Source organism: Cnephaeus nilssonii (genome assembly GCF_951640355.1).
Source record: "Cnephaeus nilssonii genome assembly, chromosome: 19".
In the NCBI taxonomy this organism is placed as follows: Eukaryota; Metazoa; Chordata; class Mammalia; order Chiroptera; family Vespertilionidae; genus Cnephaeus; species Cnephaeus nilssonii.
The window spans coordinates 34,686,151-34,710,674 of record NC_137090.1 but is presented as its reverse complement, the minus strand read 5'-3'; the positions used below and the strand labels follow the sequence as shown (position 1 = coordinate 34,710,674).

General features: G+C 37.8%; 1 protein-coding gene across 1 annotated transcript in view; it reads left to right on the top strand.

The window, feature by feature from the left end:
• Positions 1-24,027, top strand: part of YWHAE (tyrosine 3-monooxygenase/tryptophan 5-monooxygenase activation protein epsilon) — a 43,136-nt gene extending 19,109 nt beyond the window's left edge. Inside the window, exons 2-6 of the mRNA XM_079797717.1 lie at positions 13,256-13,455; positions 15,446-15,552; positions 16,223-16,429; positions 17,793-17,929; positions 23,100-24,027. Coding sequence (XP_079653843.1) covers positions 13,256-13,455; positions 15,446-15,552; positions 16,223-16,429; positions 17,793-17,929; positions 23,100-23,152 — 704 coding nt within the window. The 3' untranslated portion in view covers positions 23,153-24,027. The remainder of the gene's footprint in view (positions 1-13,255; positions 13,456-15,445; positions 15,553-16,222; positions 16,430-17,792; positions 17,930-23,099) is intronic.
• The last annotated feature ends 497 nt before the right edge of the window (positions 24,028-24,524 follow it).

Here is a 24,524-nt window from a genome sequence, read left to right as displayed (position 1 = left end):
AGTACTATTGCTGGCATAGGTCTGGGTTTCAGTTTTTTATTGGGGACCCAACCCCCCAAATGCAGACATCAGGTTTTCCTTTGCCTGCTGTACTTCTCTATTTCCCTTTCAGCCCAGAAGACACCAAACACACATTTTTACTACATACAGTGCGCAAGAGCCATTCATCTTTTTATTTTTTATTTTGAGAGTACATTTATTAAAGCTTGGGATAATGAAACAAGGAAGGGCCTAGGATATAAGAAGCAACAGGAGAGAGCCTAGGAGGGGCTGCTTTGGCTCTGTAGAGACGTAATGGGAAAGAAATGTGAGCCAAGGTGGGGCTGCTGTCAGCTTACTGGAAAGTCAGAGAAAAGGGGGCCTTGGAGACAAGTTCAGGGGGTTAGCCCAGGACAAGCTGCCACTGCCCATTGCTCCCTTGGGTGCAAGTCTCATGGGGACCTTAGAGTTTAGGAGAAAGAAAATAAACTCAAAAAGGAGATTTGAGTGGTACCCCAAGGAGGGCATGCCAAGAGCCATTCATCTTTATACAGGGATCCTAGCTCTTGGTATCTAGTCTTTGAGAATCATAAAATGGGAATATTCCTGAAATCGAAGCAATTGACACTCCCCTTCTAAGTTCACCTTTTATCATCAAAGGATAAAGTACTTTTTTCCCTCAACACATCAGCAAATGCTTCAATATATTCTCTTGCTATTCTCTTCTAGTGCAGATGGCGCTCAGTGATCCTGAATCTTTTGTATTCATTGTATTCAAGTTTTAGTTACTTTGTGAAAAGTCTATAAGGTAATAGTCATGTGATAGAGAAAAACTCAATGTGAGGGAAAGATGATGGCATTTTATTGAAAAGTACAGGTCTTACTCAGGTCTTCCTGTTTTGAAGATGTGCTCTCGTTTAATAGAACTATTACATTAATTTATCTTATGGGGTAAAGATTTCTCTATGTCAGTCCAGATGTATGCATATAAAATATATTCTGATAGATCCCAAACTAACCATGTCTGATAACTAATAATTGGTCTAGAGAGAATTTTTTTTTTTAAAAACTAATTTGTGCTGTGCACCAACAAGAACCTGCTTTAAATTTCCATGCCAATTTACAACCCCCATACTGTACCAGGCAAGGTTAGTGGCTATTGAAAATACCACCAGGACAGGGCTATCTAAAGTCTCTAGAGAGATTTTTATTGGGGTGAATTTTATAATTACAAGGTGAAATTTATAGAGAGTTTTACAATTTACAGAGATACCCTTTTTCTCCCCTGACTTCATGATAGTGTTGTGTTACCCCTAAGATAACTTTGCATTCTTTCCGTTTGACATACTGATTTGGGAAGCTTGCCTTCATGCAAGCCAGAAATAAATTTGTCTTAAGTTTCTTCTCATGTTGGGTCTTTGAAGTTTTCTTTTCAATAGTCCCCGGTCAGCTGAAGATTACATTGTTATAATTTTCATGTCTGTCATCTGGATTACTTTTCATTTAGAAAGGGGACTTCAGAACTACACACTTAGTTCATCTTAGTCTTTAAAAAACATTGTGTTTAAATACACATAATTTTCCATCTTAACCATTTAAAAATGTTTTTATTGATTTTAGAGAGAGAGGAAGTGGGAGGGAGATAGCTAGAAATATCGATGAGAGAGAAACATCAATCTGCTTGCTGCTGCCTCCTGTATACCTCCTACTAGGGATTATTTCAGCAACTGGGGTATGTGCCCTGACGGGGAGACCTCTTGGTGTTTGAGTTGATGCTCAACCATTGAGCCACACTGGCTGGGCCCATCTTAACAATTTTTAAGTGTACAGTTCAGTGGTATTAAATGCATTCACATTTTTATGCAGCCATCACCACTGTCCATCCCCATAACACTTTTCATCTTGTAAATCTGAAACTATACTCATAAAACAATTAACTCCATTTTCCCCTCCTCTCACCCCCGGCAACCACCATTATACTTTCCATCTATGATTTTTAACTAAGAATACCTCATGTAAGTGGAATCATACAGTATTTGTTTTTTGTATTTTCTTTCACTTAGCACAATGTCCTCAAGGGCAGTTCCTGTTGTGGCATATTGCAGAATTTCCTTTTTTTAAAAGACATTTTGAAATTGATTTTTAGAGGGATAGAAAGGAAAGGTGGGAGAGAAGAAGAGAGGGAGAGAGAAGCATGGTGTGTGTGTGTGTGTGTGTGTGTGTGTGTGTGTGTGTGTGTGTGTGTGTGATTTTGCTTACCCATTTTTCCGTCAATGGACACTGGTGGTTTTCCACCTTTCAGCTATTATGAATAATGCTGCTGTGAACATGAGTGTATAAATATCTCTTCAAGACCCTGCTTTCAATTCTTTTTGATTTTTTTGCTGGGTCACATGGTGTTGTGTTTTAAAAAATTTTTGAGGAACCACTATGCTGTTTTACACACAGAGGTACTATTTTACATGCCCACCAACAGGGCACTTTTTTTTTCCTGTACATCCTCACTAACACTTAGTTTCTGTTTTTTTATAGTTACCATCTTAATGGATGTGAGGTGGTAGATCATCTTAATGTTTTAGATAGATAAAGGAAAGAGCTTGTTTTTTTCCCTTAACTGTTTTCCTCTAAATGAGCCATAGCTCTTGATCAAATCTGGTTGTTGTATAAAGTGGCATTTTTCTATCCTTTGTACAGATTGTTTTGATGGGCTTATCCTGCCTCCCCCTTTTTTGTACCAGCTAGTCACTTTTTTTATATAAAAGAAGACAAATTATAACCCTATACTTTCCTAACTGTCCTTTATTGATAATCTATAGCAGATGGATCAGTAAGATTATAGTATACTAGATTCTCAGGATATCCCCAAATGCCTTGTCTCCTGTACTGTATTATGAGATTGTGTAGGTTCTCCTTTAAGTAATTTCATTTACAGGATTCAATCTCAGATCATATAATACTAGGTACTTCATATTTTAAGTCTGTAGATGCTGTAGTCTTATTAGTTGGGAATATTATGTTAATTTGTGGGCACTCTGCTAAAGTGTGATGACATAGGACACATATAGTAAATTCTCTAAATATTTAATGAACAGAGCTCAGACCTTCAGGATGATTCTTCGAGTCTAAAGAGTTATTTAGGGACAGGTATGATGAAATTTTTAACGGTCCTGCAGCAAAAAGGCCTTTTGAAAGTGCTGAGAAAGGACACTAGAATCTCTGGTTCTATCTAGAGGGTATGCTTAAAACAGTTTTTGTTTACTTAGACCGTCAAGCCTGCCAGAATTTATTTCTCACTCTATTTAACATAGTTTGGTCTACGCTCTTAATTCTTTCATCAAGTGTTTGTGGACCCTTTGTGGCATTAAGTACTGTGCTCTTTTGGGAATATAAAGACGCCATTCATGGTCTTTTAGGAAGGTAGTATTTGACGGGAAGGAAAACACTGATCCTTACTACAGAGAAATACAAACATAGATTTGAGAGCGCAGGCTTCCTTCACAGAATAAGGGTTTTGAGTTTGATCCAGAGGGGTGAATAGTTTACTAGGCCAAGAGGAAAGGTCAATGGCCAACTGATCAAGATCTTTACAGAACCTTGAATGACTGAACCTTTTTAAGGCAGTGTGTGATGCTGAGGACTTTTTCTTTCCATGGGGGCAATTACCTTCAGTATTCTTGGATTTCAGAATTTGTTTCTGTGAGCACTTGGAAAGTTAGTTGAATGTGGTTAAGAGCTCAGGCACTTAAGTTTGATTGTCTGGATTTGAGTTCTGGTTTTACCACACATTAGCTGTGTGACTTCAGGCAAGTTACTCATAGTTTCAGTTTTCTGTCTTTTAAAGTCAGGATTACATGTTGTAACAGTTGCCAAACATTATTTTCCATGTTGGGAGAAATTATGACCTGGTGTGCTTTGGTATGAGGCACATTAATTATGTCAGCCAGTACAGAGCCTGCTTGTTTTCCCATGGCTGATTCTTAACATTTTGCTTTCATCCTGACCCTGGATCTTATTATGAACTATAGAATTGGGCCGTGTGGTAACTTCTGGTCAGTCTGATAGGTGGACATGGGCCCTTTTTTTAGATCTTGTACTCTATCTTTTGAAACTCAGCAGAGACTTGTTTTACAATCCTGGGAGAATTAAGTTTACTGGGATGTTGATGTAGAGATATTAGTGGCATGAGAGTTTGTATTCTCTACTAGGCATTGGCAGTAAGTTTATTGGAGATGATGTTGGGGGTGTTAACTTTGTAGGTGGAAAAAATGTATTCTAAGCACAAACCACATTTTCATGCATTAAGCTTTTGTGTCTGTTGTCATTGAAACCATTTATCTTGCATCTGTTCTTATACAAGCAAACAAAGGGATCCCCATAAAGATGAATTCAAATTTGAGGCAATATGATTAAATCAAGGCACAACTCTGGAGTCAGATTGCTTGAGTTTAATCTACTGAATTTGTGACGTTTGAGCCAGTTTAACCTTCACATTCATTAGTTTCCTTTTAAAAAATGGGGCTAATATTAGTACCTGCTTCAAGGTCTGTTGAGAAGATTAAATGCATTGGAACATGCAAAGCATTTGGAACAATGCCTGGCATGAGGTGTTTTATTTGTGAATGAGTTTATTGAATGAGTTGTGTGACTACTTCAAAGAGCAAAAACAGGAACCAAAGCTAAATTAAAATCAAGGTGAAAAACATTTGATTCTCTTTTTGGCAGTCCACTAACAAATAGAGGCAAGCTGATTTAATGTAATGAATGTGTCACTAGGTTATTATCTCACAATGAAAGAAAAATGACTTGGAACCAAACAGGCTGATCAGTAACAGTGGTGATTGTCAGTCAGCTACCCATTGGCGCCAAACTATCAGAAGTTCCAGAAATTGTATTTTATTTTTTTAAAATATATTTTTATTGATTTCAAAGAGGAAGGGAGAGAGATAGAAACATCAATGATGAGAGAGGATCATTGATTGGCTGCCTTCTGCATGCCCCACACTGGGGATCAAGCCCGCAACCCTGGCATGTGCCCTTGACCGGGAATCGAACCTGGGACCTTTCAGTCCACAGGCCGATGCTCCTATCCACTGAGCCAAGCCAGCTAGGGCCAGAAATTGTATTTTACTGCCCAGACTTCATGTACCAAACTGCCTGTGTATCCATAAGTAGTGATTTGACCATGAGTCTTTATTCTCTGGTTTATAAGTTATTATCATACCTGCTGTAAACAAGTTTGACAGTCTTCTCCATCTCAGAAATGCTTGGATCACATTGATGAAATAATTGCAGCTAAGATAATATCATGAAATAATAGTTGTGTTGTGAAATTTATGTGAATAAAGTTGGTGTTAACTCTTTGCTGATGGAGGTTTTGAGAGTGTGGTCAGTGTAGACTTTCGGATAAGTCAGAGCTTTCACATAGTTTTGGGGTGTTAAAAGGATAGGGATGACACTAATGTTATAATAGCTTCATTATAGTCATAATTGGTACAAAGTACTGATTATAGAACTTTTAGGGGTAGTAGGAAGGCTCTTTTCTCCTCTGACTCATGCTACTAGTATCCCTTAATCTACTACTGTCTTCTGCAATGAAGAAATTCCTGAAGATGAGAAGTTGAGTATTTGAGGTTTTAAAAGTAAATAATTCTTATAACTCAGTACAAAAGGGCAAATAAATAAATTTTAAAATTGGAAAAGCATATATTTTCTAAAGAATATACACAAATGGCCTAAAGCACCTGAAAAGATGCTCACCATCATTAGCCATCAAGGAAATGCAAATCAAAATCATGAGATAGCACTTTTACACCCACTTGGATGCCTATTTTTATTTTATTTTATTTTTTAAATATATTTTTTATTGATTTCAGAGATAAAGCCGCAACCCCGGGCATGTTCCCTGACTGGAATCGGTGATCTCATTGTTCATAGATTGTCGCTCAACCACTGAGCCACACCAGCCAGGCAGAACTCAAGTTTCTTGCCTTGTAGCACATAGACCTCTGTTCAGCCACGTTGGCCTGGTTTTAGAGTGATATGTGTAAGAAGTTTGCCCTGCTGATGTTGGTATTCTTTCTCCTTTCATATTTCTTCTGAATTTTCTTTGATAGTTTTTGTTTAAAATCTGTTCTTCTTTTAGGAGTTATCTTTTTGTGTCTTTTAGTGGCAGTGGATAGTGGGACTCAAAGAACTGTCATTGAGCATGATGCAGTTCTTCACTAGGGTCTTGGTGCATACTTTTAATTACACAAATGTGTCTACATAAGTAAAAACAGGTTAACTAACTAATTTGTCAAAATTTTAAACATATACATTAGGAAATCCTACTTTATCATATAACTGATTTTCAGCTTTAACCGACACCCCCTCTTCCGAATTAGCCCCTTACATTTTACGGCACAATACTTGGAACCCCAAAGTTCCCTACATCCAGCCTCAAGACACGTATGTACTTAGGCCTCCTTCTTTGAGGGGCCAATCTTAGTGTTGGCAGCAGGGTAGCCCAAGCTTACATTTTCATTTCTTGCCCTCGGTCTTGTGCCAGTTGTCTTGAGATGCTGATGTCTCCGTGCTGGCTGGAACGAGCTAGAGCTTTACTTTATCAAGTGATGAAAATGTTGTAAAATTGATTGTGGTGATGGTTGCACAGTTCTGTGAATATATTAAAACTGTTGAATTGTACACGTTAAATGGGTGAATTGTATGATATGTGAATTACAGATCAGTAAAGCTGTTATTTAATAAAAGTGGATAGCTTCTGCCCTGACTGGTTTGGCTCAGTGGATAGAGAGTCGGCCTTCGGACTCAGGGGTCCCGGATTCGATTCTGGTCAAGGGCATGTACCTTGGTTGCGGGCGCATACCCAGTGGGGGGTGTGCAGGAGGCGGCTGATCGATGTTTCTCTCTCATCAATGTTCCTGACTCTATTCCTCTCTGTAAAAAATCAATAAAATATATTAAAAAAAAAAAAGTGGATAGCTTCTGCTTCTGTAGTTGTACCACTGTCTTTTGTGCATTGTTTTATGGCTTTCTAAATGACGGAAATCATATAACTAATTGAATCTGGGATAGTAGAATATCATTGAATGTTATAAATATATTTTCCCCCTCAACATTTTAAAAAATATTGAATGTACATAAAGCATAAAAATGTGAAGAGAGAGAACCAAGATGGCGGCATAGGTAAAAGCCTGTACTTGCTGCCTCCCACAACCATATCAAAATTACAACTAACATACAGAACAACTACCATTCAGAACCGCTGGAAAGCTGGCTGAATGGAAGTACTACAACTAGAGAAGTAAAGAAGAAACCACACTGACTCTGGAAGGAGGTGTAGAGGTGCAGAACAGGCTCTTCCGGAACCCACGTGTGCTGCTTTTTTAATTGGGAGGGAGATTTCTCTGTGGAGGCCGCCTGGAGGAGTGAGGGGTCCCAGCCCAGGGTTCCAGAGCTGGGGAAAGAAGTCCCCTAAGGGCAGTAAGAACTCCGGACTGTAATACACAGGCTGCTGGAGACCCAGCTGCTGCTCTTAAAAGGCTGGCACCACGGAATTAACCTACAAGCTCCCGTTTCTTCTGGACTCCAGTGCCGGGCGAGGCTCTGGGGGACCCAGACACATATGGGGAGAAACTGGAATGTCTGGCATTGGGGCAGGAACTCGGGGGCATCTTTCTCCCACATGGTGGTGCTTGCAGTGGTCGTCGTTCCCGTGCTGGGACCTCCTGGGTGCAGGGCTGACTGGCAGCCATTTCTGTTTGTTCCACCCTGGTGATTGATTCCCTGAGTTGCTGCCCCACCCAAGCTATGCGCAGTGGCTTTGCATATGAATGGTCTGTTCTTTCTCAGGCTAAAAATCTGTCTAACAAGCTGCAGCTGGGTCAGGGAGCCCCAATCTACCAATAAGACCCGGCACCAGCCTGCCTTGCTTCATAGCTCGGTCTTGTCTGGGCACTTCCAAACCCCATACAAAGAGCAGGAATCTGTAGATCTCTCTGTAGCTCCTGCTGGATGGCCTCAGACAGTGGCTTACTCTGCACCTCCCTGGAGACCCAAGAGCCAGTGTATCCAGTGGTCAGTGTGAGACCATACCAGATTACAACTCTTCACATCCATAAGCAACACACTCAATGGGCAGACTCTGAGCACCAAAGCCCCACTGAAGCAAGTCCTGCTCCATAGGGGTGTCTTTTGCACAGCAGCTCTCCCACTGTAGTCCCCACAGCCAATTGGCCTGGAGGTCAATTCCTCCCAGTGGCACCAACAGCAATCAAGGCTCAAGTACAACAAAACTGCACATAGCTCACAAAGAGATACACCAAGAGTGTCCATCTCAGGTGATTGGGGAGGCTGAGCCAGTGGGCCCTATAGGACACATACTACACAAGGCCACTATCAACTCAAGGAGATTTAGCAGCAACCCAATACATAGAAACAAATACAGGAAAAGTATAGAATAGAGAATAGTCGATAATCCTAAATAATAAAAGATATAATAAAAGCCTAATATGCTTTTAGGAAGCAGCCAAAATGCAGAGACAAAGAAACATGTCACAAATGAAAGAAATGGAAGAAAGCAAACTACTGGACATAGAGTACAAAACGACAGTTTATAAGGTTACTCAAGAATCTTCTAGAAACCTCTGAGGAATTTAGTGAGACTTTCAAGGATCTTGGTGAGAATGCCAAAAAAATGGAAAAGGACCAGTCAGAAATTATGCATACACTGACTGAAATAAAGAATAATATACAGGGATTCAACAGTAGACTAGAGGATCCTAAGAATCAAATCAATGATTTGAAATACAAGGAAGCAAAAAACATCCAACCAGAAGAGCAAAAAGAAAAAAGGAATCCAAAAATAGGAAGATAGTGTAAAGAACCTCTGGGACAACTTCAAGTGTACCAACATCCAAATTAAGGGGGTGCCAGAAGAAGAGAGTGATCAAGATATTGAAAACCTATTTGAAGAAATAATGACAGAAAACTTCCCCTGCCTGGTGAAAGAAATAGACCTACAAGTCCAGGAAGCACAGAGAACCCCAAACGAGGAATCCAAAGAGGACCACAATAAGACACCATAATTTAAAATGCCAAGGTCAAAAGACAAAGAACCTATTTTTAAAAAAATGTATTTTTATTGATTTCAGAGAGGAAGGAAGAAGGGGAGAGAGAGAAACTATGATGAGAGAGAATCATGGATTGGCTGCCTCCTGCAAGCCCCCCACTGGGGATTGAGCCTACAACTTGGACATATGCCCTTGACCGGAATCGAACCTGGGACCCTTCAGTTCGCAGGCCTATGCTCTATCCACTGAGCCAAACCGGCTAGAGCCAAAGAGAGAATCTTAAAAGCAGCAAGAGAAAAAGTTACCTACAAGGGAGTACCCATAGGACTGTCAGCTGATTTCTCAACAGAAACTATGCAGGCCAGAAGGGAGTGGCAAGAAATATTCAAAGTGATGAATAGCAAGAACCTACAACCAAGATTACTCTACCCAGCAAAGCTATCATTTAGAATTGAAGGTCAGATAAAGAGCTTCACAGACAAAAAGCTAAGGAGTTCATCACCACCAAACTAGTATTATATGAAATGCTAAAGGGTATTCTTTAAGAAGAAGGAAAAAGTAAAGATAAAAAATATGAACAACAGTGACAACAAATACATACCTATCAACAATTGAATCTAAAAATCTAATGAATAAAAAATCTGATGAACAGAATAATAAACTGGTGAATGGAATAAAATTGGGCATGGAAATGGAACAGATTGACAATTCTCAGAGGGAAAGGGTGTGGGGGGGTGCGGGAAGAGATTAGACAAAGATCTTATATGCATGTATGAATTACCTATGGACACAGACAATAGGGTGGCGGGGGCCTGGGGTGGGGTGGGAACCGGGTGGAGGGGAGCTATGGGAGGGAAAAAAGGGACATCTGTAATAATTCAACAATAAAGATTAATTAAAAAATGAAGATCTAAATAATGTGGTATAGTTCCCAGATACATAACATTGTTAACTGCTTGATGGTTTTAGATATTTGTATATAGTTTTTCCACATATAATGTTGCAAAGCCTTAACAATTTTAATTAATGTTCTTGGCCTGGCTGGTGTGGCTCAGTTGGATGGAGCATCATCCTGATTTCTGGTCAGACACATACCCAGGTTGCTGGCTTTGATTCCTGTTCAGGGTGCATGTGGGAGGCAACCGATGTTTCTCTCTCACATCGATGTCTGCTGTTTGTCTGTCTCTTCTTTCCTCTCAAATCAATTTATAAAAATAGATAAAGTACAATATTAAAACCAAGAATTAATGTTCTTTTTGGTGTAGCTAGGTTATTTTTTTCATTGCTTTGCAACAATTTAGAAAAGCGAATTATTGGTTCACTTTTCTAAAAAAATTTTCAATTATAGTTGACATTCAATATTAGTTTTAGGTGTACAATGTAGTGGTTAGACATTTAAGTAACTTAACAAATTGAGCCCCCCCTCCCAATAAGCCTAGTAGTACCACCACCCACCTGGCACCATATATAGTTATTACAATACCAGAGGCCTGGGGGTCCCTTGGCCTGGCCTGCGGGATCGGGCCGAAACCGGCTCTCTGACATCCCCCAAGGGGTCCTGGATTGCGAGACGGTTCAGGCTAGGCTGAGGGACCCCATCGGTGCACTGTCGGGGTTGGGGAGGGATGTGGGAGGTAGGCCAGCCGGGAAGGGGCCCCTGGAGGGCTCCAGGGCGTGTCTGGTCCGTCTTGCTCAGTCCTGATCGGCTGGACTCCAGCAGCAAGCTAACCTATCAGTCGAAGCGTCTGCCCCCTGGTGGTAAGTGCACGTCATAGCAACTGGTCGACGGGTTGACTGTCTGCTCCCTGGTGGTCAGTGCATGTCAAAGGTTGAGCAGCCTTAGCATATCATTAACATACTATGCTTTGATTGGTTGAATGGACAACCAGACAGCATATTAGGCTTTTATTATATCTTTTATTACTTAGGATTATTGACTATTCTCTATGCTATACTTTACATCCCAGTGACTATTTTGTAACTGCCAATTTGTACTTCTTAATCCCATACCCCTTATCACCCAGTCCCCAAACCCCCATCCATCTGGCAACAGTCCTCTGTATCTATGAGTTTGTTTCACTTTTAAGGCATGTTTGATTTGTTAGTTTTTTATGATCAACTATTAAGTATAGAAGTGAGCTTGAAATGTGTACCCTTTTACTTCGCTGCCCCTAAATTTAGCTCTTCCTCCCATGAATAGGGCTTAAAAAAAACTGGACCTTTTAAATGAATGCTTTCAGGTTCTTCTCTCACAAATTTAGTAGTCTTATTACCATACTCGCAATATTCTTTTTTAATGCTTCAGAACTGCATTTAAAAATATTAGTTTATTGAGGTATAATTTTATGTATAACATATCACTTACTGAAATATACAGGTTAGTAAGTTTTGATAAATGTATTAAGTTGTGTAATCACCACAGAACATTTAATTCTACCCTCCTCCCCGCCAAATTTTCTCTTTTATTTCTTTGCACACAAGCCCCACGCTTCACTTCCATACTCTGGTAAGCACTTAATTTGCTTTCTGTCTATAGTTGTGTATTTCCTGTAACTTGATTTAAGTTTAACTATACTGTCTTTTTTGGTCTGGCTTTTTAAAAGGTAGTATGATGATTTTGAAATTCATCCGTGTTGCTTTTGAGTATCAGTAATTTATTCCTTTTTTATTTTATTGTTTTTATTTTTTTGGTTAATCCTCACCTGAGGATATTTTTTCCATTGATTTTTGAGAGAGTGGAAGGGAGGGGGAGAGACAGAAGCATCAATGTAAGAGAGATACATCCATTGGTTGCCTCCCGCATGTGCCCTGACCAGGACCAGGAATCGAGCCTGCAGCCCTTCAGTCCTGAGGGCCAACGCTCGAACTACTCACTCTAACCACTGAGCAAACTGGATAGGGCAGTGGTGTTTATTCTTTAAAAATGTTTTTATTGATTTTTTTTTTTTTAGAGAGAGGAAGTGTGTGTGTGTGTGTGTGGGGGGGGGGGGGGGAGAATCATGCTCAACCAACTGAACTACACAGGCCAGAGCTATTCTTTTTTATTCTTGTGTAGTAGTCCATTATATAGATGGGCATTTGGGTTGTTTTCATCTTTTGGCTATTATGAATAAAGGTACTGTGAACATTTGTGTAAAAGTCTTTGTGAAGATAAATTTTTATTTCTCTTGGGTAATAGCTAGGAGTGGAATTGCTGAGTTCTTACGATGGTTAACTGTAAATGAAAACTACTGAACTGTTTTCAAAGACCCTACCATCTTAATATTCCTAATTACTAATATTCCCAAATGGATAACTTTTTGAAACATATTTTTCTGGGATTACACCTAATTTGACATAGCATTAAGCATTGTTCCTTAAGGTGTGCTTATGCTTAGAATATTAATATATGCTAGAGGTGCTTGTTAAAATGTAGATCCTTAGGTCTCATCACCAACATTCTGAATCCGTAAAGTTGGAGAGCCACATGGTAATATGGCATTTAGGTGTTGTTGTTTTTTCCTAATACTGTAGTTTGCATTAATATATTAGTGTTGATTGAGCTGTTTCTGGTTCTTTGCATTCACCACCATGCATTCATTCATTGTATTACCTATTTTTTCCTATAGTACTACTTGGGATCTCCCAAGGCTTATCTGGGCCCCTTTCTTTGCTCGCCACCTAGTGGTGATAAATAGGAATCAACAAAAGTTTTGCCCATGAATGAATTCATGAGGTGTGGATCGTGTCCTTAAAGAAGGAAGAATGGGAGCATTCAATGATGGTTGCTTTATTAATGAGTTCCCCTTTATCCTATGACTGTTATTTTGGGAAATTTTGTATTTAGAAATAATTTATTAGTAAGAAAATACATTTTAGAGCCTGTACATTTTTAATCTTTATCTTAAACTACTAGCTTAGTTTTACTGGGAAATGAATAGGTATGCATTTCTAGTTACCTTATTTAATATGAGAGAGATTCCTCCAAACCATACTATACTAGGTACTGTTTGACATTGTTCTGACTCCATACAACAGATTCTCTTGCTCTAGGCTCTTAGTTTATTTTACATGCTTTTAGTGTTTTACTCACATTTTGATGATTGCAATTTTTTTGGGTTAATTTTTATGTTTTGTTTTACATAAGTTTGATAGAAAAAAGATCTACTGTGAAGGGATGTGTTAACAAAACTTTGTAAGGTCTGATTTTTACTTTTCTGTTATAGAAATGGTGGAATCAATGAAGAAAGTAGCAGGGATGGATGTGGAGTTGACAGTTGAAGAAAGAAATCTCCTATCTGTTGCGTATAAAAATGTGATTGGAGCTAGAAGAGCTTCCTGGAGAATAATCAGCAGCATTGAACAGAAAGAAGAAAACAAGGGAGGAGAAGACAAACTAAAAATGATTCGGGAATATCGGCAAATGGTGAGATTGTTATTATATACAAGATATCTTTAAAGAAAGGTGCCCTAGGTGTTGGATATTTTATGAGACTGACACGCTGCCACTGCGCCAACAGCGCCACTTGTGTTGGGGATTTCAGGTCACAGCCTCGGACATTTGTTGTACACATATATAACGTACATTGTATATTGTAGTGGATTTGCATCTTTTGCTTACCTGGATTAGGAATTATACGCTATACAATATTTTAGGGCAAAAGTGAACAACTTTTTTCTTTGAAAGCTGCAGAGGGTGGTGTTCAATTTTGAGAACCATACAAGAAGATAATTAATTTAATCATTTTTATTGTGGTAACTGCAAGATACTTTATAGAGTGACTTGAAATTACCACCTAGTGGTATTTAACAGATACTTGTGTGCCTCTTCCGCACCACACAATTTTCTGGGTACTATGGGTACAAAGATGAGACTATCCTTATGGATCGTCAGTCTAGTTATTTTTTTAATAGAAAAATATCAGAGGGCATTAGACATTATTATTATTCCATGAGGTATTGTTTCATATATATGTGTATATACATTTATGTAATATTTTTTTTACTGTGGGTTTTGGTAAAAAAATTTGATAGCTTTTGATGTAGTGGTTTTCATCCAGAGGGTGATTTTGCTCCTCAGAGGACATTTATTTTTTATTTTTAAAATATATTTTTATTGATTTTTTTTTTACAGAGAGGAAGGGAGAGGGATAGAGAGCTAGAAACATCGATCAGCTGCCTCCTGCACACCCCCTACTGGGGATGTGCCCGCAACCAAGGTACATGCCCTTGACCGGAATCGAACCTGGGACCCTTCAGTCTGCAGGCCAACGCTCCATCCACCGAGCCAGACCAGCTAGGGCCTCAGAGGACATTTAGCAGTGTCTAGAGACATTTTTGGTTGTCACAATTTTGAGGGTGCTGCTGGCATATATGGGTAGAGACAGGAATGCTGCTAATCATAAGTGCTGTACTTAGGACCATCTCCCACAACATATCTAGCCCAAGATGTCAATAGTGCTACTGTTAAGAAACTGATCCTAGTGTGCCCAACTTGTGTGGCTCAGTGGTTGAGTGTGGGCCTGTGGACCAGGAGGTTTGATTTCCCTCCTGAGAATTAGTAGGGAGGCAGCCCATCAATGATTCTCATTATTGATGTTTCTCTCCCTCTCCCTTCCTATGACATCAATAAAAGGTATATTAAAAAAAAAAGAAAAGAAACTGATCCTACTGGAAGAGATAGGCATATAACACAGAGTACAGTGAGAGAAATTACAGAAGCAGACAAAGTAGCATGGGAAGCGAGTTAGGAGGAAAGGGAAATCCACATTTATACACTTTCCAGCTCTCCTGGGTACTGTTCTGAGTGGGGAGATATATAATTGTGTAAGATATTGTATTTATCGCATCTTTAAATGATCCCCGGTAAAGAGTAGGTATTATTTCAATTTATAGATGGAAAAACTGAGGTTCTGAGTATAGTACCTCATTAGAAAATTTAATTAATAAAAATGTGCAGCACTTAGAAAGTAGTAATCAGTGTTACTCTTCTGTACCTGAACTGTGAGTTCATTTTTTTAAAAGCTCTTGCCTATGTGCCTATGTGACTCAGGTTGGAGGTCACCCCGTACATCCAGAGGTGGTGGGTTTGATTCCCAGTCAGGGCACATTCCTAGGTTGTGGGTTCGTTTCCCGGTCCACATGCATGCAGGAGGCAACTAATTTATGTTTATCTCTCCCTCTCCCTCTTCCCCTCACTTGTTCACTCGCTCAGTCCCCCACTCCCTCTTAAAAAAATCAATAAAGTAAATAAATTTTAAAAAAGCCCTTGACTAATAGCACATAGAAATAAGATAATTTCTGTAACCTGAAGATAACTTTTCTCTACTTTTTGGTTTAATATGTCTCTCTTCAAAACCAGACGTGATAATTTATAATTTCTTAGACTGAAACAATTTTTTGACTTTTCCCCCCAGGTTGAGACTGAACTAAAGTTAATCTGTTGTGACATTCTGGATGTACTGGACAAACACCTCATTCCAGCAGCTAACACTGGCGAGTCCAAGGTTTTCTATTATAAAATGTAGGTTCTATACTAGAAGGGAAAATGTCAGATTAAATGTTGGCCCTCTTAGAATAATCACTTTTTCTATATAAGCTTTCAATTTTTACATAAGAATAGTTCTTTAATGTTGAAAGGATAGTTAATGGGGAGGAGTGATTCTTAAAACTTAAATTAATTTTTGAAATCTCATTTGCAAATTCACTGCTAATGAAATATTAACATTACAGCACTTAAAGATGGTCAGGCTATTACTGTAAAAATGTACTAGGTTTTCTTTACCTACTTATATTTGTTTGCCTGTGTGAGGTTTTCTCACTAGCGACAGCAAAGCATTATGTAGCTCAATCTTAACATTTTTATATGAACATTTTATTTCATGATTAACAAACTGTTGTGCCCTTCTTTGGAATATTTTTTGTTATTTAATCTAGCCTATCAAGTGATACGTTTTTTGATTTTTTTTGAGGTTTTTAGTTATTTTTTCTAGGATTTTGCTTATATTTGACAGGAAATCTCTAAGGAGGAAAATTAAATAGATGAGTTAGTCATTCCTGAAAGAGACTATTTAAAAATTACTGAAGTATACCAGTTAATTGTTTAATATATTTTTTTACATAGAAATTTTAACAGTTATTTTTCATTTAAAAAGCATTTTTCTAATTCTGGTTTTTGTTTTGTTTTGTTTTAGGAAAGGGGACTACCACAGGTATCTGGCTGAATTTGCCACAGGAAATGACAGGAAGGAGGCTGCAGAGAACAGCCTAGTGGCTTACAAAGCTGCTAGTGATATTGCAATGACAGAACTTCCACCAACACATCCTATTCGCTTAGGTCTTGCTCTCAATTTCTCCGTATTCTACTATGAAATTCTTAATTCCCCTGACCGTGCCTGCAGGTAAGTTATGGAGGAGAACAAAAACTCTCACTATGAAAGGCAAGAAGGTTACAAAGGAGAATAGCTATTTGATTTTCTGTCTTGTGCCCTGTGGACTGCCTTTGTAAGGTTGGCCATGTAATAAGCATTCTTTGGGCTCTCAGTGAAAATGCTTTGTTTGCTTTGTATACTATAAAGCCACAGGTACCTCAATTCAAGATAAACCTACCTCATTTCACTAGGAGAGCAGTTAGAATAATTATGTTGACAGGGAAAATTTTTGTTGGTAGATTAAAAAGAATCTCTAACTTGTTAAGAGAGTGGGAAAAAGGAAGGAGAGGAGTTATATGTTTTTATATAGAGTGGAAGGGGCGGGGGAGAGAAAAACACCAATGAAAGAGAATCATTGATTGGCTGCCTCCTGCATGCCCCCCACTGGGGACTGAGCCCACAACCCAGGCACGTGCCCTGATTGGGAATCGAACCTGGGACCCTTCAGTCTGCAGGCCAACAGTCTATCCACTGAGCAAAACCAGCTATGACTCCTTTTCCTCTTTTCTGTTTCCCCATTTGTGTCTAACATCACTTGGTGTACATAGTACACAGTACTTAATAAGTGTGGATTTTGTTTATTTTAAACTAGTAGTAAATGAGTTTTATGATTACATTTCCAGAGGTTCTGTATTGTCCTTTTTGTTTGTTTGTTTTTGTTTGTTTGTTTTGGGAAACAAACATTAACTTTCATTAACATTAAATTCTATTGAATTAAACTGTGAGATACTGTCCAAAAATTTATTTTTGCATTAAAACTTTATTAATAAGTGATCTATTGACTGGAACTTGGAAATATATTTTGGTGGTGCTTTAGTTTGGAATTTGGTCCATATAGTCTTATTTACTGATAGGCTTGCTGAAAGCATAGTAAGAAGTGATGTTCCAAAAGTTCTGTTTAGCCCAAAGTTGCTAGATTATACAATTAACACATTGCGCACCAGTAGTTTTATTGCTAGCTTTACCCAGTGGCCAGATAAGTTTCTATTGAACGAGTATCATGCTTTAAAAAGATATTAGCTTGTAAGAACATGTAATAAATAAATAACTTCAGAATGCAATGGGTATTTAGTTTTAAGGTGTTCCTTTAACATTTATGTAAAACACTGTAATATGGAAACACGAGAACGCTCGTGATCTGCCTGCAATGTGTTAAGTAGAAAGTTAATTTTCATCAGTTACATGTGCTTTTCCTTTATTTCAATGCCTAAACCCAAGTACTCAGTGTCACCATTACATATTGTGGGATAATTGAAGAAAAGAGTGACATCTAACATTTCTAATTCTGTTTTTGAACTTTATTTTTGTAATACATTTATGTATATGCTTGTAGGTTGGCAAAAGCAGCTTTTGATGATGCAATTGCAGAACTGGATACGCTGAGTGAAGAAAGCTATAAGGACTCTACACTTATCATGCAGTTGTTACGTGATAATCTGACACTATGGACTTCAGACATGCAGGGTGATGGTAAGGAAGCTGAAGTTAAATGTCTCCCTCTGTAGTTGGATCTTTTTACTCTTAGAAATTCCTTGGTATTTTTAAAAATATATTTTTATTGATTTCAGAGAGGAAGGGAGAGGGATAGAGAGGGAGAAACATCAGTGATGAGAGAGAATCATTTATCAGCTGCCTCCTGCATGCCCCCTACTGGGGACCGAGCCCTCAATCTGGGCATGTGCCCTTGGTCCGAATCTAACCTGGGAGCCTTCCCTCTGCAGGCTGACACTCTCTCCACTAAGCCAAACTGGCTAGGGCTCCTTGGTATTTCTTTACATCAAGTTACAATTTCCTCTAAACTATCCAATTTTAATTACTACATTTTCATAAAAAGATATCAGAGTACATTCTTCCATTCTGGGCTATAAGGTGATAAGATGGAGAGGAAGAATATTTTACTTACTCAGATTAAATTTTAGGGGTCTGGAGTTCATTGTATTTTTGAGTGTCATAATCATTGCTTTGAGTTATGTCCTCAGATTAAAGGTAGCAGTAGATATTTATTTAAGAAGCATCTTCTGGAAATCTTTTATCCAAAAAAGAATTTTTCCCATCTGGATTCTGTACAGCAAATGGAATGTCCTGCCCTCAGGTCCTAATTAATAAGAGGTCTGGTGGTCATTTTTATTTTTTTTAGAACTTTCAGTAGTAAACTGAATTTATAGAACTTAATCTTATGGTAATTTATAGAACTTAATAAATTTATAGAACTTAATCTTTTGGTGAGGTGGAGGATTTAGTGTTTATTCTAAATGTAGTAAAAGCCCAGATTTCACTTATTTATTTATTTATTTATTATTATTTTTTTTAAATACACTTTATTGATTTTTTACAGAGAGGAATGGAGAGGGATAGAGAGTTAGAAACATCGATGAGAGAGAAACATCAATCAGCTGCCTCCTGCACACCCCCACTGGGGATGTGCCCGCAACCAAGGTACATGCCCTTGACCGGAATCGAACCTGGGACCCTTGAGTCCGCAGGCTGACGCTCTATCCACTGAGCCAAACCGGTTTCGGCTTTATTTTTTATTTTAAAGGAGATTTTATTCTGCCTATTTCCAAAGAATCATTTTCATACACAGTAGGGTAGGACAAACTAGTGTGATTGACCATAGATAGTTTTACAGTTGTTGGTGTGATGCAGAGTGGAAACAAAAGGTTTGTTGTCAGTTTTAGCTGCAGATTCTTTAAGGGTATGTTCCCCAAATTGAAGCATATGTTTCATTGCTTGAGGCTAGCTGTAGTCTCTTGGATCAACATACTGTACTGTCTTTAAAAGTATTCTACTTTGTAAAGATGTATCTGAAAATGGGTATCAAGGCATATAAATTGTCACTTTCCTTACTAGAAAGTCAGGTTTTAGTTAGACAGGTTATGGTGCTAAAGTGAGAATTGGGTGATTCAGCTTCTAGAGCTCACTAACTCTATATTTTAGATATGTGAAAAGAATTGGCTTGAGAAATGTAGCACATGTGACCTACTTGCACACTTTTCCAACAAAGCCAGATGTAGCCATTGGTTACTTTTCAACACAGCACTTCAGGCAACCACTACCATGAATCTGGGATTCAAGACCAATTTACCATCTCTGAACTCATGACTTGGTTAAGCCGTATTGGCCTAATCAATAAACTATACACCTCTGACCTGGGGAACATTTATTTGAGGCTAAAAATAACAAAGATGACCTGGGTTGAAATGTTATTATTATTATTATTATTATTTAGACATTTGATACTAACTCATAGGTTATTAAATTACAATGTTAGATAGAAATAAAGCTTATATTTTCTAGTGCTACTCTTGTTCATTATCACTGATAACCAAGAATTGATTGATAGTAGACTATATGTCACTCCTGTTTTTATACAGAACCAAAGATACTCTGCTTCTTTGTTATCGGGTGTCATCTTACAAAATGAATCATTTAAAATTAGGAGACACACACAGGCACGCACGCACGCACGGGAGGGGAGGAGGGAGAGGGATAGAGAGAGACAGAAACATCAATGAGAGAGGAACATCATTGGTTGGCTGCTTCCTGCACATCTCCTACTGGGGATTGAGCCCCCAACCTGGGCATGTGTGACTCTTGGTTCTTAGGTCGATGCTCAACCTCTGAGCCACACCAGCCGGGCTAAAATAGGATATTTTCTTTATAAACTACTTATGTTTTCATAGTTGGGAAGGTTTTTATTAGCATAAGATTAATCTAATAGGATATTTTCTTTAAACTATGTTTTCATAGTTGGGAAGGTTTTTAGCATAAGATTAATCTTTTAAAAATATATTTTTATTGATTTTTGAGAGGAAGGGGAGGGAGAGAGAGATAGAAACATTAATGATGAGAGAATTATTGGTCAGCTGCCTCCTGCATGCCCCCTTACTGGGGATCGAGCCCACAACCCTGGCATGTGCCCTTAGCTGGAGTTGAACCTGGGACCCGTTAGTCCATAGGCCGATGCTCTATCTACTGAGCCAAACTAGCTAGGGTGGCATAAGATTAATCTTAAAATTTTTTTTTTTAATCTAGTGAAATCTGGTTGCTTCAAATCCTTTATACTTTGTAAATTGAATGGTTCGTTAAATTTGTTTGAAACCAATTTTAGCTTTATTATAAAATACTTGGAATTATGAAACATGCTAGTTAAATACTGGAAAATTCAAGTAGTATCTTGACCTTTTATTAAAATTAACAAACTATGTGAAGTTATAAATTATTGTGGGTACTAGGAAATTGTTTGCTAGTTTTGCTAAAAGGTATAACATTACATACGATTTATTAAATTTGTTTTATGACTTAGAATCAATGCCGAAGATAGAAGAATTGTGGTCATAGAATTGGTAGTTTTCCAGGATGTTACTTGAATTTAGTTTAAGGATTATATAGATGGTTTTCTCCTTTTTACTTTACTAACTAAGAAAAATTGTGCCAAACATTTGAATTGAGGGTTTCTAAAGGAAAAATAGGTGATTCACAAGCTTTTATTTTTATACACTTTTATGTTTTATGATTGCAGAATATGTTATGTCTGTCTGAGTGTGTTGGGACATAATTCTTTAAAGGGATTACAACCTTTTCTCATGAGGCCATTGCAGTCCTTTTTTTCTTAATCTGTGATCAGAGAGGACTGTTTCATATGCAAACCCACAGAAAGGAAATGTGTGTTTTCTCTTCGCGCGCCCCTCCCCCCCAATTCCTCCTCCAAAATCTAGAAACATTGGGCAAAGAAATACATCCAAGGAAAACTTTTCTTCTGTATACCTTTTAAAAGGATATTATTTCATCCTCTTTAAAGGTAAAAGAAAAGGAGCAGTATTTCTTAGACTGAAGTTTATATAAAGTAAAAAGACCAAAATCTGACTCTCCCTAAAAATCATTGATGTTTTTCCTTTGTCCTGCTCTCGGTTTATTTTTCTTGTAATGTTGCTTTCATGTGATTGTTCTCCCTCCCTTTCTCCTTGCAATATAGATTCCTAAAGGAAAATCCAACTCTTCCTTTCCTAAAAACTACTTTGTAAGTCATTATCATGGCACAGTGAATTCTGCTTTTAAGTTTTGGTTCTTCACTAATCATGCTTGCATATCATCATCCTGTCGCTTACAAAACTGCCTGTTTTACATTCCAGGATGCAAAACCTTCTAAGATATTTAAGATCTGCTACTCCCTATCACCTTTGGTTGGGTGTGATTTTATGTGACAGTATTTTTGTGCCAAAGTTACTTGAAACTTTTGGCAAATCTAATGTTTGCTTATGAGTGAATTAGAGTGTGCTCTATTGTTGTATGTTAACCATATTTTGGCACAGTATATTGCTGTTTAAAATGTGAGTGAATGTTCCTATCATTTCCTAAGTTTGAATACATTATTGTTCTTGGGGGAAGAATATCTGGGTGGTCCATCATTTCTTTCCTCAGTAAATGGATATTTTTGTCTTTTCTTTTGCATGTCTTTTTCTGTATATAAGTAAAAAATCTTTATGTACCTCAAGCACTTTTTAGAGTCACATATCTATGTTAAAGATTTTTATCACAAAGGAAAATTTAAATGACAAACTAATCTTTAATTAACCCTTATTGCTCGTTTATCATATCAATGTTTTTAAGACTGTTTTTAAAAATTCCTAAGGGTAAATGCTTTATGTCTGTAGGCAGAGTAGTGTCATTGTCCATCCTAATTAATTTAACAAGCAGTATGAATGGATGGTGTGAACTGTCATATTATGATTGTTGGATCAATTCATTGATTTTTCAATTATTTTGATTGAAATTAGTAATATGTAAGAATTATAAATGATTTGTTAAAGCACAAAATAATGTAACTTTTACCTGTTTTATTTTTTAGCTAAAGTGTGCATGCTTATTTATTATGGCTGACTTGTTTAATGCTTATTAATAGATGAATAGGCTGGCTTTCTATTCTATTGCATGTCATAGTGCAGTTGAAACTCTTCAGGCTAATGGTCATGTTCAAGGGGAAAAGAAAAATGGCATGAGAGAACTGGTCCAAATACCCTTCTTTAATAACCTCAGTGGTTTGGTTTGAGTGCTATTTCACTCTGAAGTGAGAAATCTGGTTATGGTTGGGAATATGATTGGCCAAGATACAAAATAGAAAATATTTGCAAAAGCAGAACCCTCTCTAAAACTGTAGAAGGCCTTTGGAGCATTTTACTTCTCCGTTTTCTTTTTTGAAGCATTTCTAATATGAAGCTTGTGGGTAAATTAGATTTTGTAAAAAATTGTAAAATACTCCTGATTCATGATGAAGTGAGGTTATTGAGAAAAGGGTATTTTGATACAATATACATGAAAGCTTGAAAATCATTTTAATAGTATGGTACCATGGCTGTCTACAAGAGCTTATTGAGGGTAAAAACATTGATTTTTACTGTGTGTCAGTTATATTTTTGTTCCTAACTATTGACCATTTAAGATTTTGATCCAGCAGCACCTCTTGGCTTAGGCATCTCAGGTATTAAGGATGGTAGAGTAGAAGTTCTTTGCTTGTCTGTGTGTTTAATGCCAATTGTAGCAAATGTAAGGGGTCTTTATGTTTGGAATGATACCTTTGTTTGTGACCATGACAGCCTGATTTAGTCAGGATGAAATAAGTAACTGTTACTCTTCTTTGCAGGTGAAGAGCAGAATAAAGAAGCGCTGCAGGATGTGGAAGATGAAAATCAGTGAGACATAAAAGCCAACAAGAGAAACCATCTCTGACCACCCCACTCCTTCCCATCCCACCCCCTCTTGGAAATTCCCCCATTGTCACTGAGAACCACCAAATCTGACTTTTACATTTGGTCTCAGAATTTAGGTTCCTGCCCTGTTGGTTTTTTTTAAAAAACAGTTTTCAAAAGTTCTTAAAGGCAAGAGTGAATTTCTGTGGATTTTACTGGTCCCAGCTTTTAGGTTCTTTAAGACACTAACAGGACTGCATAGAGGCTTTTTCAGCATTACTGTATTGTCTCCTGCCGGATGTGGCAAGGTCACCATTAGAAATGGAAATTACATTTGAAAGCCATTAGACTTCTAGGTGAAGCAAGCATCTAAGAGAGGTTAATCACACTATAGTGGCATATGTGGTATCATTTTTCCTTTTTCTAATTGTTTAAATTGAATTTTATACCAATGTTTAAGATTAATTGGGTGTTAGCTTGAGGTGGTTAAAGGTTGTTTGGGGAGTTTGTTGTAATGGTTTTGCTGTAAAAAGTATTCAAACTCTGCTGATGAAAAGCATGGTGCTGGTAACAGTTCAACAATCCGTGGCTGCTCATTCTTGCCTACTTTTACTCTCCCTCTGAAGCAGGTTAGCGTTGAAGGTGGTATGGAAAAGCCTGCATGCGTGTTCAATTCTTTGTTTCTTCTCCTTCCCTCTCCCTGGCCTCCCCCTCCTTCGCTCGCTCAACCTCTTTTGTTCAGTATGTGTAACTTGAAGCTAATTTGTACTACTGGATATCTGACTGGAGCCACAGATACAGAATCTGTATTGTTCTTACTGAAACACAGCATGGAATTAACATTAAACTTAAATAAAACAAACCTAAATTAAAAATGCCAAATATTATTGCGCCTCCATCTTTTATCTTTTTAAAATAAAATCTCTAGCCTAAACACAATGATATTACTTGCCTGAATGTGAAAAGTTCTCTTTTTCTTTCATAAATCACTTGTCTGTTTCTAAAAAATGATGTATATTTTTGGAAAAAAATGACCTGTAACCTGGCTGTGAAGAACATTTAAGTAGTCCAAATTAATTCATTACCTATCCTGTCTTTAAGGATGTGGCAGTCTTGGTATTGAGAGAAAACCTGCCACCCAAGGAAAACATTGAGGTAGTTAAGAGAGTGCTTATTGGTACAGGTCTTTAGAAAGACCCCTGTCACAGATGGGAAGATTGCAGAAAGGGGATACTGTCCTATAGCTGGTTAGGAAAGGTGGAGTTTTTCAGCTCTAGTTTTAGTCACCTTTGAGGATCAATTGATTTCTAGAGAAACTCAAGTTACCACTGTAACTTGAAGGCAGTTAATTTGTGTTTTAAATATTTTTAGTGTTTTGA